At 37.9% G+C, this 17,545-nt stretch overlaps 1 protein-coding gene across 13 annotated transcripts in view; it reads right to left on the bottom strand.

The window, feature by feature from the left end:
- Nucleotides 1-17,545, bottom strand: part of LOC117432044 (pleckstrin homology domain-containing family A member 7-like) — a 113,216-nt gene that overhangs the window by 25,287 nt on the left and 70,384 nt on the right. For 11 of the 13 annotated variants that reach the window (XM_059001801.1, XM_059001800.1, XM_059001805.1 and 8 more), the window contains 6 exons: nucleotides 17,075-17,186; nucleotides 13,530-13,634; nucleotides 12,445-12,517; nucleotides 11,544-11,644; nucleotides 3,254-3,429; nucleotides 493-954 (listed from right to left, as the gene is read on the bottom strand). In XM_059001801.1, coding sequence (XP_058857784.1) covers nucleotides 493-954; nucleotides 3,254-3,429; nucleotides 11,544-11,644; nucleotides 12,445-12,517; nucleotides 13,530-13,634; nucleotides 17,075-17,186 — 1,029 coding nt within the window. Of the gene's footprint in view, nucleotides 1-492; nucleotides 955-3,253; nucleotides 3,430-6,037; nucleotides 11,481-11,543; nucleotides 11,645-12,444; nucleotides 12,518-13,529; nucleotides 13,635-17,074; nucleotides 17,187-17,545 lie in introns of those variants that run through there. The other 2 variants (XM_059001804.1, XM_059001809.1) reach the window with 2 other exon arrangements.

Genomic DNA, 17,545 nt, shown 5'->3' with positions numbered 1-17,545 from the left:
AGGCAATGTAGTCTGAAAGAGAGTTATAAAGTACAGTACGGCACAAGTGCATACAGTAGGCTTGATAAAAAAAAAAATGAGAGTCATGAATTATTTTAGAATAAATTATTTTAGTAAATAACGTTTTACTTTCTACAACTGATTTCATGTGCCTGAAATTGGCAAACTTTCAAACCCCAGTTTTATAGATGGATGCCTGGTGGTTTCTCGATATAAAAACACCTGACATTCCTCATTTAGGTTTTATTATTATTTCAGCATCTGTCTACCACTAGATGGAGCAGTTTGCTAAACTGTTTTTGGTATTCCGATCTTCAAATGACATTGCATGAACTACAATACAGCAAGAGTTTAGTTAATGTTTTTTTTTTTTTTGTATTTCTTATCTGTGTGTACATGCTAGTGCAATGTAATATAATTTCAAATGCATGCCACACATCAAGATAGCAGTAAAAGTCTTTTGAGGCATATTTTGAAAGCTCTGAAACTTGCCTTTTGGAGTCTCCTTTCTGCAGTTTCACCCAATGCTCCACCTGTGATAGGTTGGTCTTTCTTTGCACATGCTTCTCTGTGTCCGTTCTGGGCACAAACCCTCTCTTGTACACAGGGTTTCCATTCTGCTCCGCTTGCCTTGCACTGGGTAGGGTTCCATTCCTCTGGACTGGCTGGGCGCGAGACGAACCGACAGGCTCAGTAAACAAACTGTCAACCTCCACGACAGTCGCTGGAGACTTCACTTTGATTTTGTCCTTGAACGTGTCCTTCCGAAAGCCGTACCTCTCCTCATCTTCGCTTTCTTTACGAATCTCCTCCCGCTTCTCGAAGCCAAGCGTCTCGCCGACCGGTCTCAGGGCCGCCTCTTGCTTTGGGGGCACCTCTGCCTGGGTGTAGCCCTTGTTTGTGTTGACGTGGTTCGTCTGGGGAACGGCTTGTTTTTCCATTTTGTCTGCTTCTCTGTAAGAACACCACATTTTGTCTAAGGTTAAATACCCCCGCACCACCCTCCGGAACACCTGGAATGACTAGAATGACTAATATCCAGTTTCCCTTCAAAAGGTTACAGAAGGCCAAAAGCTAATGAATTGTGAACAATGAAATCTTGAAGCAATGATCTGTAATTTATGAATTCCGGTGAACTGAAAAGATTATTAATGACACAACAGATAAAAACATTACTAAATCAAACTAAGCACAAGGGATATTTTCTTTCCATCAATTATCTATTTTAACCTTTGTGCATATTAGGTCTTCTCCAGTGTTTCTATTATACAGTTTGGAAAGGAGCTTTCTTCATTGAAAAATATTAGTTCCCACAGCTGAAAAGCACCCTAATTGCCCTTCACTGTCAAATAGACACTAGAATCATAATTTGAATTGAATTCTCACAGTGCAATAAAGTTTCTACTCTCAGGCAAATACTTATGGTAGATTGATCATTACAAATCAATGTAATATCTATTAGGAATCTGATTATTTTCCATATGCCATCAGACAATAACTGATGATGTTATTATGCTTTAAAAATAACATTTTCTCAAAGCTACTGTATCGAAATCATCCAACACCTACACAGAACATATTTTACATATAATTCAAATTGTACCCTCTGGATATGCATTTACATAGGTATGAATGTGTTGAAAAATGACCAGACAATTTCATCTCACACACTGAAGAAATGTGTCAGACTTACGTGAAAGCCGACAAATTTAAAAAAGACCCATCACCTTCAACTGAAAATGTTTACAACCCTGTCATGCAGAAATGTGGAATCCATTGTTAAATATGGCAGCTGTTAATTTTACCAAAGTGGAACCAAACAAGTTAACATAATTCAAGGTCTCTCAAGTCTGGGTTTATTTTTGTTGACAATGTGCAGCATTTTACTCAACTTTAAGGATATGGGGGCTGATGTGAAATTTAGAGCTAGTATATGGTACTAGAGGAACAGGATAGACAGCATTTAAAATAATGAAGTATAGTCCCTCAAATACTTTCCAAAGTGATTTGACACACTGCCATCTCTTGCTATTAAAACTGACTTTTCAAGTTTCATGTCTCCATCCTCATGGCTTGCTTTAGTATCCTGATTGTGCTGATGCAGCCCTGTTATGAAACCATATGAGCCATTACTTACTAATTGGCAGCTTCAGGTCAGACAAGCCAAAAAGACAGCGTGTGGAGAGAATGAGAATGGAAGGCTGCTGCAGCTGAGGTACAATGAATTTGCAAGATTAAAGCCAGCCACTGCCACTCTAACCACGTTTACACATGACTCTACTGCTCCACAGCACGGTTCACTAACTAACAAGGAAACATATACACTGCTGTGCAAAGGTCTTAGACATTTTGCACATTTTGGGGGGGTGTTATACTACCATAGAATCAACCTGCTTTAATACTACCCCGCGCCATCTACAGAACGTCATGTCACGTATACAGGAGGCTGTGTGGTCCAGTGGTTAAAGAAAAGGGCTTGTAACCAGGAGGTTACAAATCCCACCTCAGCCACTGACTCATTGTGTGACCCTGAGCAAGTCACTTAACCTCCTTCCCCCACCCTCCCACCCTGTTGAGAACCACTGGGTAAATGTGATGGATTAGCTACTACAACACTTCATATTAGCTGCTCATGTGTAGTTTACTTTGATTTGTTGTGATCACAAGTTTTTGAAGATTCTGATCAATGTGAATTAAAGATTGCTAAATGACAAGCTTGGTTTCTTCTCACCCAAACTAAGCTGTATTAATAAAAGTCAAAGCTGTTGTAATAGTGGAAAACACTACTGGAAGCTTTGAGTAAATTGTTGATGCTCATAACATCGATATATATTGTAACTCCTGAATGTGCCTAAGACTTTTGCACAGCAGTGTATATCTTATCACATGTTTTGCCCTTTAAGATGCTTAGATCCATTCTGTTGGTGTCAGGCTACAATGTTTTTTCTATTGTTTAGCCACATATGTATACCTTGGTCCGGTTTTATGTCATAAAGACAGGGGCAGTTTTAGTTGAAAGATAAATGTAAGAATAATATAATGGTGATATGCTATGTGCATTTTTTATAGCAGTCCATTTACCTGACACTATATAGTATAATATAGTAGTATGTAATATATTCAGGCCTGTTCCTTTTGTCAACATAATGCAACACAATTTATTTTCTTTCTTTGTTTATCAAAAGTATTATACTCCATATTACATAGTAAACAAACTGATACGATGACAAAAGAACAAAACACTGCCACCAACCTTTCTGCCGTATGGGTCTGCATTAGTGCTGCTTGGTTCATGGCACGGATCCAGTCATTCATATCTTCCTGGGTATCTGCACTGAAGTAATACGTTCTCATCCCACAATGCTCAGCCTGAGACCCAATGATAGAGTTCTTATTATAAATGTAAGAGCGCATACCAGTATGGGTAGCCTGTAAAGAACAGAGAAACGAATCAGCACCAACCCAAAGTGCTTCATAGAGTAGCAAATCTGAAAGCATGCTAATACAGTTAACTAAAATAAACCCTGATACGATGTGTAGTTATCCTTAGTAAAGGTGCACTTTTAGAAAGTGTCTGGATGCCCAATACAAGTAAGAATTTCACCAAAAGAACAGCTGTGCCCTACACAACATAATGTTCCAAAACATATCCATTAGAGGATAAACCTACCAATGTAAAGCTTACTGCTTCACAATTAAAAACTGCTACAAGACACCATTTATTTTCTAAGACCGATGCTTACACTTAGAGGAACGCTGATGTGCGCCTTGATAAAATGAAAAAAAAGCAGTGCTGATGCATTTATTAAAAATGTAATTACTTTTTTTCCATACCCTCAAAAGCTCTCATTATTTAAAATTTACCACTACAAATGCATTTACATATTTCCTTCATTATATCTAAAACACTGCCAAGTCTACAAATATATGTGTAAAACACCTATACTTTACTAAAAACAGGTTTAAACTCTTTTTAATCACATTATTAAATCAACCATTCACATCTGAGTGACACTGACCTGACATTAGTGCTCCGGACCAACAATACCATTATTTACCCTAAAGTGTCTTACCTCATAACTATAAAAGTCTAACAGTCACAGCAGTAGGCTCTGTTCTTGAACGTGGTGCAGTCCCTTTCCAGAACTAAAAATGTGTTTCAGAAGCAGGCAGCTAGGACTAATCTGTCCTGCTGTACAGAACTAACAGGAATAGACAGCCTCTTGGTTACTCAGAGGTGAGGTCAGCACTTCTACACTGTCCCTACCTCTGTAAAACAAAACCCTTTTTAATGCAGGGAGAGGTTACCATGTCATCCATTCAGCACTGTAACAACAGGCTATTTTTCAGATTAATGTTGCCTAATATTTTGGTGTTAAAATAAAATTCTGCACCACTTTTTCTTCAAAGTAATAATAAAAAACACGAAGAGTCATTCACTTTTGATAAGGTCCCACCCTCCCTCTGTATTTGTGCTAGTGTAGATGAATAACTAAGCCAAAAATCATACTTGGCTTTCAATGACACAATGCCTGTTTTGATAGAGCAAAGTCTACTTAATCTTATGTGGGCGTTCCAACATGATCTCAACAGCTTACCCAGGCAAACTGCTGAGCTTGTGTCCTCCAACGAACAACACCCCTGCTGCAGGAGAGGTGATGGACGGGAACGGTTACTTTTAATACGAAAACAAAAGCATGTTCCTTCTTGTTTCCAACCAAATCAAATGATGACAACATTCACCATATTGCAAGCGTTTCAATGCTGACATTTGGCCAATAAAAAAATAACAATAATAAAAAATAAAATTAAAATAAGCCAATGTGAAATGCATTTATATCTCTGACAGCGTAAATTAATTGAAGCCCTTTGGGCAAGAATGGGTTAACTCTAACTTGTTAGCTGTGAGAAATGAGGTGCAAAATATGGGTGGGCTAATGCACTAGACTTTCACACCTCAGGAGTTCAAATCAGGTGAACAAAGGTTGCTGGTCTGAACAGCACAGAGACCACTGCAGAGCCTAATAAACAGAAGTCAAGAGCTGAAAGAGTCGAGCTAGGGTGGTTCCTCCAGGAAAAGCTTTAGGTAGACAGGCCTACAGGTATGTGTGCTCCCATTGTCACCGTCTGTCAAAGCCCCTTTTCATTACAACAAAAAAAAACTTCTGTAGTCAAACTTCTCAGACCCTCTATCTGTATTATGACCAATTCTAGCCACACAGCTATGGCCAAAAGTTTTGCATCGCCTAGAATTTTAGGATTGAGACGTAACTAAAAACTGACAAATAGAAAAATGTGGCATTTTGAAATCTAACATGGAAAAAAAAGGCCACCGGAAGCCATAATAGTAGTCATGTTAGATTTCGAAATGCCACATTTTTCTATTTGTCAGTTTTTAGTTAAGTATATGAAAAACTACAAAGCGGTATGGAATTCAGTATTGTGGTGAACCTCGGTTCCTGCAAGCAGGGGCTTCTCGCAGGTCGGACGCAAACCCGGGACCTCCCGCTTTGAAGCAGAGCGCCGATACCGCTGTACAAAAGAGCCAGGCTCCCTTGCAAAACAGATATCGGGCTTCTGTCTTCATGTTTAGATTGCGTCACCTACCAGCCCTGACCCCTACCCCCGTGCACTCTACAATATGTTAACATAACTTTATTCAGCACATTTCATTCGACATTAAGAAGCAGAATGAGTTAATTCTACAGGGTGATGCAAAGCATTTGGCCACTGATGTATATAACATTGTTTTACAGACAAGTATCACACATGTACTGTAGTATAAAAAAAAAAAAACAGCAGAATGTGAGTTAGTGTATTGTTGCTGAATTGCTTTAAACTAATGAGTGATTTGTGTCACTCTGACATATGTATGAGTCAAGTGTACAATTCAGTGTCTTCCTTGAATAACCAGTGGTATGAAATAGAGTCAAACTAAATAATAATAATAATAATAATAATAATAATAATAATAATAATGTCTTGACACTCACACTGTACACAAAGCAATTTCCAAAATAATGCAAGAAAGAAATACCTATTCATGCATGGAGGTGCCTTTTTCAGGACAGCCTTTCTGGAAGAATGGGCTCTCTCCCGCAGTGCACAAGAAGAGCAGACCCAGGGGGTCAAAGTGAGGGAACAGGCCAATAGGAATGAGAGAAGGACAAAGAGTTGAGCAAACAGTGAAGAGGCTGGCCTGCTTGTAAACAAAGTGAAATTCTGTGATTCTACTCGGGCATCTCAAACGCTGTAACTGTTAGTATGTGAATAAGTAGTGTTAGTAACAAGGCAAGATGAGACAAGACAGTTATTCTGAAATTAGTAGAAAAGAAAAAAAAGGATAAAACACAGATGGTGGGTTGCTCTTGGCTTTCATTCTTTGTTAAAAGCACAAATCATGACAAAACTGTTTTTATGTAGGACAGAGTATTTTAAAATATCAGCAGATGTACCCTCCTTGTAATTTACTGCACCAGTATTTGACAAGTATTCACTGGGTGTCAAAATGTAATATTTTTCTGTTTATGTAAAAACACTGTTGTGGATTGAAACAACATATATGTTCTTTTTTGTGTTAAATCCATGGTGAGTTTTACAGCCTGGGGAATGCAAGTAATCTGTTCAATAAGCCACTTTTGATAAGGGATTAGGATAGAGCAGTGGTAGCCATTCCTGGGTCTCAAGAGATTTCTGGTGGATCTTGGGGCATCAACACATACGCACAGAATAGTTTCAACAGGGTCGATTGCATATTTAAAAATATAATTCCTGACAATGAATACCTACAATGAAAAATTCAATTCATTCTAAACAGCAGATGGCGCTAAAAACTTCCACACCTTGGCATCCCGAGCAACAAGCTTTCTCAACTCGTTGGTTCGTAGTGTACAGTTACAAAAGACGCGGGAGAGCCTTCTGTGCCTTCAAGTCGTAGAGATTTCGATGAAAATATCCCAGCTGTTTCAAAGAAGGCGAAGTAGGCACCAAAGAGTAACATTAGTGGTGAGCGCTGGAAGTATCTATTATAGAACTGAACGACAAACCTTTTTATGTGCAACACAAGTTTGAGTATGGCTCATGCTAGTAACCTGAAGCACCATATGACCATGAATCAGTGTTTTGCAGATCCATTTCCACTTGGATCTGCTGAATGGGCTGTAAAATTGTCAGTTTGAAACAGCAGCTAATTACTCAGCAGGTGCTAAAACAGCAATGAATTAAGATTGCTTGGCTGTTGGCAAAGGAAAAACGGTTATTTGCTGATGCAGAATTTGTGAAAGATTGCATTTTTGAATCAATGAAGATTCCAGTTGTGTGTCTGGGTGTGGATCAGGAAAACTTGGAGTCTTTTGAAGATATGTTGGCTCTGCGAGGGCTACACAATCGCACCAGAGGTGTGGATATTTTCGATGGGGTGAATAAAGCTGTGATGGATAATGGCCTCCCTCTAGAAAAGCCTGTATCTGTCACCTGCCGTGATTGCTAGGTCCATTGGTTTTGTAGTTCCATTGGAATTTCATTGCATTAGCCACCAAGAACCGTTGTGTGCTAAGGCTTCAAATCAGCAGCTTTTGTCAGTCATGCATGTTGTTGTTAGCATTGCCTACAAAATCCGAGCAAATGCATTGCTTCACAGACAGTTTGTTTAGTTTCTGGAGGAAACTGACACAGAATATGGTGATCTGATTCTGCATTCTGGAGTACGCTGGTTGAGAAGAGGAAAAATTGTTCAGCGCTTCATTATCCCAGATCAAAGAATTTCTAGCTAACAAGCAGATTACCAAATTTGACAAATTCTTGAAGGATATTGAATGGGTCTTTTGAGCCTAAGCTGGAAAAAATCAAAGCCAAAGCATGCAAAAGTTCAGACTAAACTTCAGGCATTTGTGCATTTTTATGCCACCAGGTTTCATTTTTGCAGAAAACAAAAATGGTGCACATTTGTCTACCTGACTAAAAAGGTTCTTTAATTTAAATACATTCACATGTTCAATTTGTTATTGGGCAAAAAGGTCACAAAATACACAGCAGCTTTTCAGGACTTTCTTTTCTTCAGATAAAAAAAAACCTGAACGTATTTGTCCTTTCTTAGTTGAAAATGCTGGCATGCATTCTTTTTTTTCATTGCTACCGTAACGTATTGGTCACCACTGGCTAAAAGCCAGATAATCACAATTGGTCAAAACAATTTAACTTTATTGTAGTCTTGTTCACTTTATTCTTTTTTATTTTAATTTAGAGTGACCAATTATTATTTTTATTTATTTTTCCCTGCAATTTGGAATGTCCAATTATGGTTTTTCTCCTCACCGCAGCGGGTCCCCACACAACACAGAAGTTCCAATCTCACAAGCCTAAAACAGAATTGCTTTTATACCGAGCAATCCAGAGCAGAGGTGTGAGGGCCACCAATCTTGGAGAACAGAGATCTGCCCTGCTTGTTAACCACTCTGAATGTGCTCGGTGTCTGGCCAGTAGGGTTCGCTGTTGCGCGATGAGTAGAAAGAGTCCCTGCCGTTTTCCCATCCCAATGTGACGCTCCCTTCGGAGTCTCCAGCAAAGCTCAGCCTCTTTGCACAGCCCGGACACGAACCGGCGCCGTCCAAGCTGTGTGACTCATCCTGCGCTCCCAGTGGCAGGGCTTTAACTGGATGAGCCACTCAGGGACCCCCTTGTTCACTTTATTGCTGGTGGATCGCAGAGCCTATTGAAATCCACCAAAATGGATCTCAATACTAAGTTTATTGGCCAACACTGGGATAAAGGAATTGCTTAGATCAGTTTTACTGTCAAATTAAGTCTGCCCTCCAGAAATCGCTATAGACATTTTTATGTTAAACCTACAGAATACAATTTCCAGACATCATTTCTAGATTACAAAAGTACACGCAGAATGTAAAACAGCATTTTGTATAAGATTTTGCTGAGGGATGACAAACTTCAAAACACATAGGACATCAAACAAGCTGCCAGAATAACAGACTGTTTAGAAGTATTCTCATCTTGCTGCTCTGAAACTGGGTTTTAATCAATTCACCATCTATTTATCTGAAACTCCTGCTAGCTATGGAGTTCTAAGTACCTGCTCAAACTTTTATTTCAAACTGTGATGCTTTGACCTTTAAACTGTTGTCTCTAATCGCTCTATTTACTGTATTAGTCACACAGAAGTCCATGGCAAGCAGTACGGTGATGTTGCCACTGTACAAGGGAGCATTCACCAGAGAGCAAAATAACTGGCTAATCTATAGAAGTGTTTTTGCATTACTTGCTGAATAATTCCATTGTTTGTCTTGAGGAAGGAAATGACAGCTCCCGTTAAACAGCCTATGGTGCTTGTCTTAGAATCTTGTTCCTGCTATGTAGCACTGCTCTGTGATGAATGCAAAATGACCAGCCTTGCACATTGCGCGACTTTTAGGGTGCATGTTGACTTTCTTAGTTGACTGCTAAAGCTCCTCATTCTATTTAAAGAGTTTATTGGAAGTGAGTCTTGAGGTGTTTCTAGATGGTCAAAAGTATGAATCAAATTGTTGACTGATGTTGACTGACATTGACGGATGACAGAATAAAAAAACAGCCTACACTTCATATAATAGCCACAGAAGGGGGCTGCTCTAAAAGGGGAGATATAATTAAATCTGCTGAGCCCATGTATGCTTGATTATAAGGAAGTTAAAACTGGGAACATTGTAGCACAATAAAGCACCAAGCTAATTCAGCATCAGGTGGGAATTAAAAGTTTACAATTGAAAATGACAAAAAGATAACATTGTTAGCATTGCAAGTGCATGTCTATGATTCTTTTACTGTAATTATTGAAATCTATTAAATACCATTTTGTAGCTTTATAGTAACAAATGATATAAAAACACTATTGTCATGTTAAGAATACGTATATGCATCTTATGTCAGTTTTCAAAGTGAATCTGAAGGTTTATGCACATAGATTATGATTATGAATGCTTCACAGTGTCAAATCCAAATACAGTGCTTTCCAAAACCATTTAGCTCTCAACACGTGTGAAGGAAGGCAAAAAAGAAGCCTGGTCAGCCAGAAGCCAGTCAGTGAAAGCCCAATCTGTTGCAGACCCCCAGATCAAGACCAAGACAACTTCATCCCAAGTCATGCACATATTTAATTTCTGTTAAAATATGAGGAGGGTGCAGTATATTTCCCAAAACTTTATCAACATCAGCCATAATTTCATACTAGATATGAACACGTATACTGTACAATCCCAAAATCCTTGGCAAAGCCACACTGTAGTTAAAAGATATTATTTACGGATTGATTAGTACATGGCACATAGACACCAGCATTAAAATGCACACCATAAATACACAACATTAAGATACTGACGAAATATCCACCACAACATAATATACAGGAACTTTCACTCTACGTACATATTAACCTGTTAATTCCTCTGTCAGTTTCTCTTCTTCATTTGGTCCATTTACAATTAATAAACTACTCTTTTTCAGTTTTGGAAAGAAAATGAACTTTCCATACATGTACATGTAATATTGTTTAACAAAACAAACATGAACTAACATGAGCCATGCTCCTCACAATCAAATACTCTCTTTTTTGCCATTTTAAAATGGCTAAACGTGCACCCGTCTAATGAGACTTTGCAAGTAATTTACAAGGGTTAGGTATGCAGTAGATTCATTCTCAGATTATCCTGTTAATTTTAAGATTAACTAGTAGTACTAGCTGCATGATTGTAGCATTATTTAATTTGGGCTAGATATTAAATCAACCTATTGCTGAATTTACCAATAACATATACAGTACACTGAAGCAGAAACCGTCACACGCTGCAGTGTGTGACTAACTGTTGTCTGACGTGATATCCATTATTAGAGTAATTTATTGCACTAAATCTTAAAAACAAACTCTGTTTCATGAGTGTTGTTCACATATATAAGTCTCATATCAAGTCCAACGGGTGCTGATAAATGGAATGCAGGGCAGGGAATGGGTTTTAGTGAAGACCCCTTAATTATGTGCCTGAATTCACCAGGACTGTAGTTCAGTCATGTTCATGGTACACGGAGCAATGTGGTAATTGTGATAAGTTACCAGGGTAACCAAATGACATTTCATACACAAACTATCTGGCAGAGGACTACTTTATAAAGCCTGGCCTTTGAAAGTGGTTTCTTTCTCCAAAATTATTAAATTACACATAACACATTGGGGTCTAATCTATTAAGCTAAACAACATCAGATTTAAATACCTTGTGCATTTAAATCATTGAAATAATACTATATGTGCAACGTTTTTCATTACCTTGAATCACAAAGGGTCCTGTTTAACAGAAGTTAATTCCTGTGTTATTTATTAATTGAATAGAACATGACTAAGCAACACTTACAAGATTATTTCTTACAGTTAAAGTGAAAGAGGAGCTTATATAAAATGTCCAAGACTACACACATCTCTTAATAAACTTGCATGTTAAACCCTTCATGACTGGAATCTTTTTCATCAGAAACAGATAGATATATGTATAATTCTTTATCCTACCTTGAATGCATACTTGCGGCTTATATGATCTTCAGGCTCAACTGGAGCAATAACATAACTAGGCAAAGAAATACTGCCTAAGACTGTCTCTTCTCTACTGTCTGTGTGAAAGGAACAGAAAAACAAAAGGCAATTATCAAAGAGTATTTTTCTAATTTAAATTCCTTTTCTTTTCCCAGAATACCAGTCCAATAACAATCTCAAAATGTATATTTGTTCAGAGTTTAACATGGTGTAATTTGTTCAAATAAATTCAAGGTTCTGTCAAGGGGACTTCCTCCATATGGTGCCAGCACTTTTATCTATTCAACAGAGACTGGGATAGAGGAACACAGTTGTAGGAGAGCTGTGAAATGCAAACACATTTATTCACCATTAATATTCCACTTTATGTGTTACTAAATGGTAAAGCATTAGTTCCGCTTTACTGAAAGACAAACATCTAAAAGTACACCGGACAGCATGTTTATTAACGCAGACAGCACAGGAATTCATAACTTCACTGGGGATAGGCCACCCAGACACTTCTATTTTAATGGTCAAAACATTTTAATACCGGTACTGCCTTCTTAAATGTATAAAAAAAAATTCCACACAAACCTCATATTATCCATAACTTAAAAGGCTAAATTCTAAATTATTGTATAACCTTTAAGAAGCTAAATCAAGCAGACAAACATTTTGTCTAGTGCCTTCTTCAGTACATACATACCGCTGGCCTAAAACCAAGGCAATTGCCGTAATATCTGTCAACTTAAACCTCCCACTGTTTACATCATTAAAATGACCCTGATGTCCTTAACTATGAAGTTCAACCAACTGAGCTTCTGACTGTCCCAAAGTACTTAATCAATTAATAATATCTACTTGTTTAATTTATGAAAAATACTTTGTTACTCACCTTTATAGTAAAACAAACAATAATCGGCCAACACAAACCACTTCCGTTTCCATAATCTCATGCCAGAGCTGTCCTGCAAGGCCAAGAGAGTATTATTTTAGTTTGTTTAAAACTACGCACATGAAGTGAGATTGCAGGCTCGTCTATGGCTGTCTGAGCGTACCTCCTGTGCAATTAAACTTTACTGGATTTTGGCATTTCCAGTTGCTATTAGGAGTGCACTGCTGTACTCTTAAATGAAATGATTCCAGTTTAGGTTTGTTCTTACAAATAAGCGTTCATTCTGAATCTGCTTTTGAAAAACAACAAGTTGCAATATAATGAGGTTCTTTATAGCAACTTAAACACATTTACAGCACTCTGCAACTCATTTAGATTGGTTTTCTGTTTTTGTTTTGTTTCCCCACAAGAAGAGCATCAAAATTACAACAGCTCAGTTTTATGACGAACACACATCCTTCCCTTAGGGCAGAGGATTATATGAGTAACACATTTTGTCACAACAATCTACACAAACAACTTGGTTTTACTGCTAGAACATAATAATGCAAAATCATACTGACTGTATGCATGCCACACTGCCACAGTCATCAATATATTGTTACTGTTCCTTCAGAACCTCCCCAGTCTGTTTTCTCAATTCGTTCAGCAGAGACAAAACTGTTTCATTTACATGTCAAAGTAATTGTTGGAAGGAATCAAACTGTTAATTGTCCCCAAGGGGGGTATTGATAATCCTGTCGGCCAATTCACTACCATATTTCACCTCTGGGGACCTGAATCGCCATTCAGTTACAGTCAAAAATAAATGACATTTTTTTGGTGGATTTTAGTCCACATCAGAAAACAAACACAATTCACAACGACTACCAGCAGGTGGCTGAATGGCAGTGGGTGGGTGATCAGGACAGAACTGAGGAGTGCTCACTGGGGAAAATAAACACTTACAGGACAAGGCTTTGATGGAGCGCTGAAGTTCACCTTGTGGATCCTGTAAAGTGCGTAACTTGGGAGACTGTGAAGGAACAACGTACCATGGATCCAGCAAGAATCCACGTTCTTGAAACAGGTTTAAATATTCATACCTGTTTGTAAAGCCAGCCTCTCGCCACAACAGGCATGTTAGGGTTCCTCTTGATAGCATGGTCTCTCTTGCCAAAACTGTGGACCTTGCCACTTGACTTTGAGCCCTGAAGTTAAAAATGCAAACAAAATACAATTCAATCAGCTAATCTGATCTTTTTTATTCAGTTATTCAGGTTCGCTCTCTGGGATTTGGCTGTCTGAAAAAGTAGATTGGTTATATAAAAAAACAGAAGCATAGCCTATTGCATAGCAATCCTACAATCCCTGGAATCAAGGGTCAGCCCAGTGAATGCAGTAATGAGCTGTGGATTGAGACCTGAAGTGCACAGCAGGAATGTTCTTAATCTGAGAACGAGTTACATTATCTGGGTCGCCAGTTACTGGTGTGATGGACGTTTACATGTTTGTTTGTTTTTTCTTTTACACATCTCTAACTATTACCACAATATTTGCACCATTGCTTTCACTAATGCCATTTTAGAAATACATTCAGTAATTATAAGTTACTGTTAGAAGTGTTATGTGTTTAATCATGACAGCCCTTTACACAGCCAGGAAAGTCATATACTAATTGCAAGAACTGAAATTAATGAAGCATGAAAATTCTTTAGGAGCTCAGTAAATGAGTTGTCAGGATAACAATGCATTTTAAAACAATAAAATCCCAGTTAACACATTAACAACACAGGGGACATGTACTGCTAATATGCAAATCTATGGTTATATTAAAAAAAAACAAAAAAAAACACAGTAGTCTTGTTTAGCAGGATAGAAATGTCTAGGGCAATGCTCCCAGCAAACTGAAAGCTGACCAGTAATCTATAGCCAGAAACTAATTATATTACATTTTTAATTCATACAAATGATTATCCTTTACTGAAATCAGCTGCAACAGAGCCCAGTACCACTGAGATTTTATGATGCACTAATCTCTCCTAACCCCATAGACATATCTATTACAAATCCACAGTAAGAGGTTGCATTTAAAATAGAATTGGACATGTTCAGTTACCCAGGGTATGGCTAAGTCAATACCAGTGTACTGCTGCTGTACTAGGATATAGGCCTGAATTACTTGCAAATTGCACCCTCCATAGTGAACGTATTACATAGACAATTTGCCCACAGCGGAAAATCGTGCCTATAGTCTGCTATGAAGAGCTAAATTTTAGTGAAGTAGTACTTATTAGTATGACTGTACTGTAAAGGTAGCATGAAAATAAGACCAGAGTATTTACTGTAGGTCATTTAGCAGAACCATATAAAGCACAGTGCTTTATCATATAAAAGACAGAAATAGAACCACATAAGATATGCCATTTTTCCTTCCCTTTCCTAATTTTTCAACATACTGTAATTGGAAGTGACTTAACAATATTCTCTTGTTCCACAACTTCTCTATACCAAATTAAAATTGGACAGCAACTAATCTAACATGACTAATGTACCATCATCTTTTCTATCTAATAATGCTTAATCAAAGTCATAGGACCCCTGCTGGTTGTTTAACAGATGGCCAGCCCCAGTGTACTGTATTCATTCTTCAAAAGCTTACACAATGCAGACCCTACACTGTAAGCAGTGCAGCAGCAGCTCAACACAGAAGTTCAGACACAGTATAAGAGGAAGAGGTTATAAGACTCTGAGGACTATCAGTGAGACAAGGACTCAATGCGGCAGGTTTCCAAATCTCCCTGTCTCACACCTGGGAAATCGCTCTGGTTAGTGACGAGATGCAGAAGCTGAAAATTGATGTAGATGTACACAGTGCAGGGCTGGCTAGACATCAAGGGTGAGGCCGGGCACTGGCAGGTTACTGGTGGTCAAAAGAGAGTAGGGAAGGGGACTATACTAAATTAATATTAAGGGCATGATCACCATCCATGCTGCAGGGTTGGCTGCTGCTCAAGAATATGAATTAGTGCTTGGCTGAGGCTATTTGAGCCCTGACATGGTGTAGAATTTGCTGTGACAAATCGAGTGCAATCTGGAATTTATTTTATTTTAATTTTTTTTGACGCGGTGTAGTGGAAGGACAGGAGACAAACAATCAATGACAATTTTAGAAAACATCCATTACAGCTGGTATTCTCTGTAATCCGCTGCATGACTGCCATACAAACAAACACACAAAGAAAAGCTTTTGAACAGGCTAGATACTGTGGAAGAGACATATATAAATAGTTAAATATTGCTGTTGGTGATTCTAACTATTTACTATCTATTTAGTTACCATGATTGAACAGGTTAAAACACAGTTGTTTGTGTGAAATAAAAGCCATTGAGGAAGATGAAGGCAGCATTATAATAAAAGGCATCCACAACCAAGCAAGTACATTGAAGTCAAGTTAGAAGGTGCGCATCCATGACAACTTGCCCTTTAGTAAAGATAAGCTACACCATCATATTGCATAACTTGTCTGTTAAAAAAAAAAAAGAAAAGGTGCCGATTGCAGGCAGCCATCCAGACATCTGCAAACAAGGTGCTGCAATATGATTACAAAAACTAGAAGGAAAGATTTAAACAAACAGCTGTCATCTATCACAGCTTATCAAGAAGCAGGATAAGACTGAGGGGATGTCTTCAACAATTACAAATTCCCTTTTTATGTTGTACTTTTTAATTGTAGCAAATATCACTCGTGCATATTATACTGCACATTGCAATAAAACTATTGTGAGTGACTCGAGATTAATTAATAATTAATATTATTATACTGTAGTTGTACTGCATCTCAATGAGCTTCAATTTGAATGTAATAAATCAGTAGAGGAAAGACACATTTATTTATGTAATTAATGTATGAATTTGCCAAACCATATGTACCATACCAGGAAACTCCATTTAATTCTTTGATTTTTTTTACCTTTTACTATTAGGCAGCAATACAACATATAATGCTATGGGGAGATATCTACTGCAGTGTTATAATATTATTCTGGGGAAATAAAAATGGCTATATTAAGCTGTAAATCTGGATCTCTCATAAAACATACAGAAGTTCAATAGCTGCATAGACTTAATGGCTGCTTTGTTCTGAAAATAAGGAGCCAAGGAATGCAGAGTGCTCAAAAGTGCAAGAGTTTATACAATGTTGCCTGTATCCTGTTTACACACTGTTAAACATTATACGATTCTGCATATGTGTGATATGCTGTAATATAAAGGGATTGATGGAACTTAAACAATATATACACACAATGTATATGAGGTGCTGCAAAACCACTGCAGTGAGCTGCAGCTGGCAATCTGCTGGCTTTTTTTAATGGGCCGTCTTGCAGTCCCCACTGCAGTGGATTCATACGGACAGTATCAGCGGCTTCTCCTTTGAGCATCTCGCACGGACTGAAACCAACCTACCATAACAGTGCTGAGTTGTTAATCTAGAATGAGCAATCATGGTCATCATAAAATATATTAAATTGCAAAACCCCACAAAACAGAAATACCTAGGGTCAGACAAGCAAACTGTTAAACTGCACAGCAAACTGAATACATTGCCCTGTGCTACTAACAATTAGTACTACAAATGATTTCTCTCACCTTTGACCCTGGTGGGGCATCCACAGTAGATGAAGTGACAGCGGTGGACGTCTCGCTGACCATACTGGAAGGCCTTTGATTTGTCTGTTGCTTGGACATGCGGGAATTTGGCCTAAAGAAACAGAAATAAAAGGACATGTTAAGTAATGTATTCCTTATTATTGACACAATCTTACCCACACGCCTCTTAATATGTATCCTAAAACATCTAAATGCAGGCTCAATCTGTGGTAATGTGGTGTATTTTATTACATTACCACCAAAAAACATTTTTACAGAGTAGTTTTTTATTCCTGGTTTATGTTTCTCAGTAATACAGGATTTATCTGCCTATGGGTAAATTAAATGTTTTATTGTTAGATATCTAAGAAATGTCTCCTTCATATTATAACACGCATAGAAAAATCTGTTTTGAAAGTCAGAGTGTGAGTCACAGTATCGGTAGTTAAGGTTGTTAAAGTCATGAGTAGA

This window comes from Acipenser ruthenus, chromosome 27, assembly GCF_902713425.1.
Source record: "Acipenser ruthenus chromosome 27, fAciRut3.2 maternal haplotype, whole genome shotgun sequence".
Lineage (NCBI taxonomy): Eukaryota > Metazoa > Chordata > Actinopteri > Acipenseriformes > Acipenseridae > Acipenser > Acipenser ruthenus.
The sequence above is the reverse complement of the archived record's forward strand: the minus strand, read 5'-3'. Positions and strand labels throughout refer to the sequence as shown.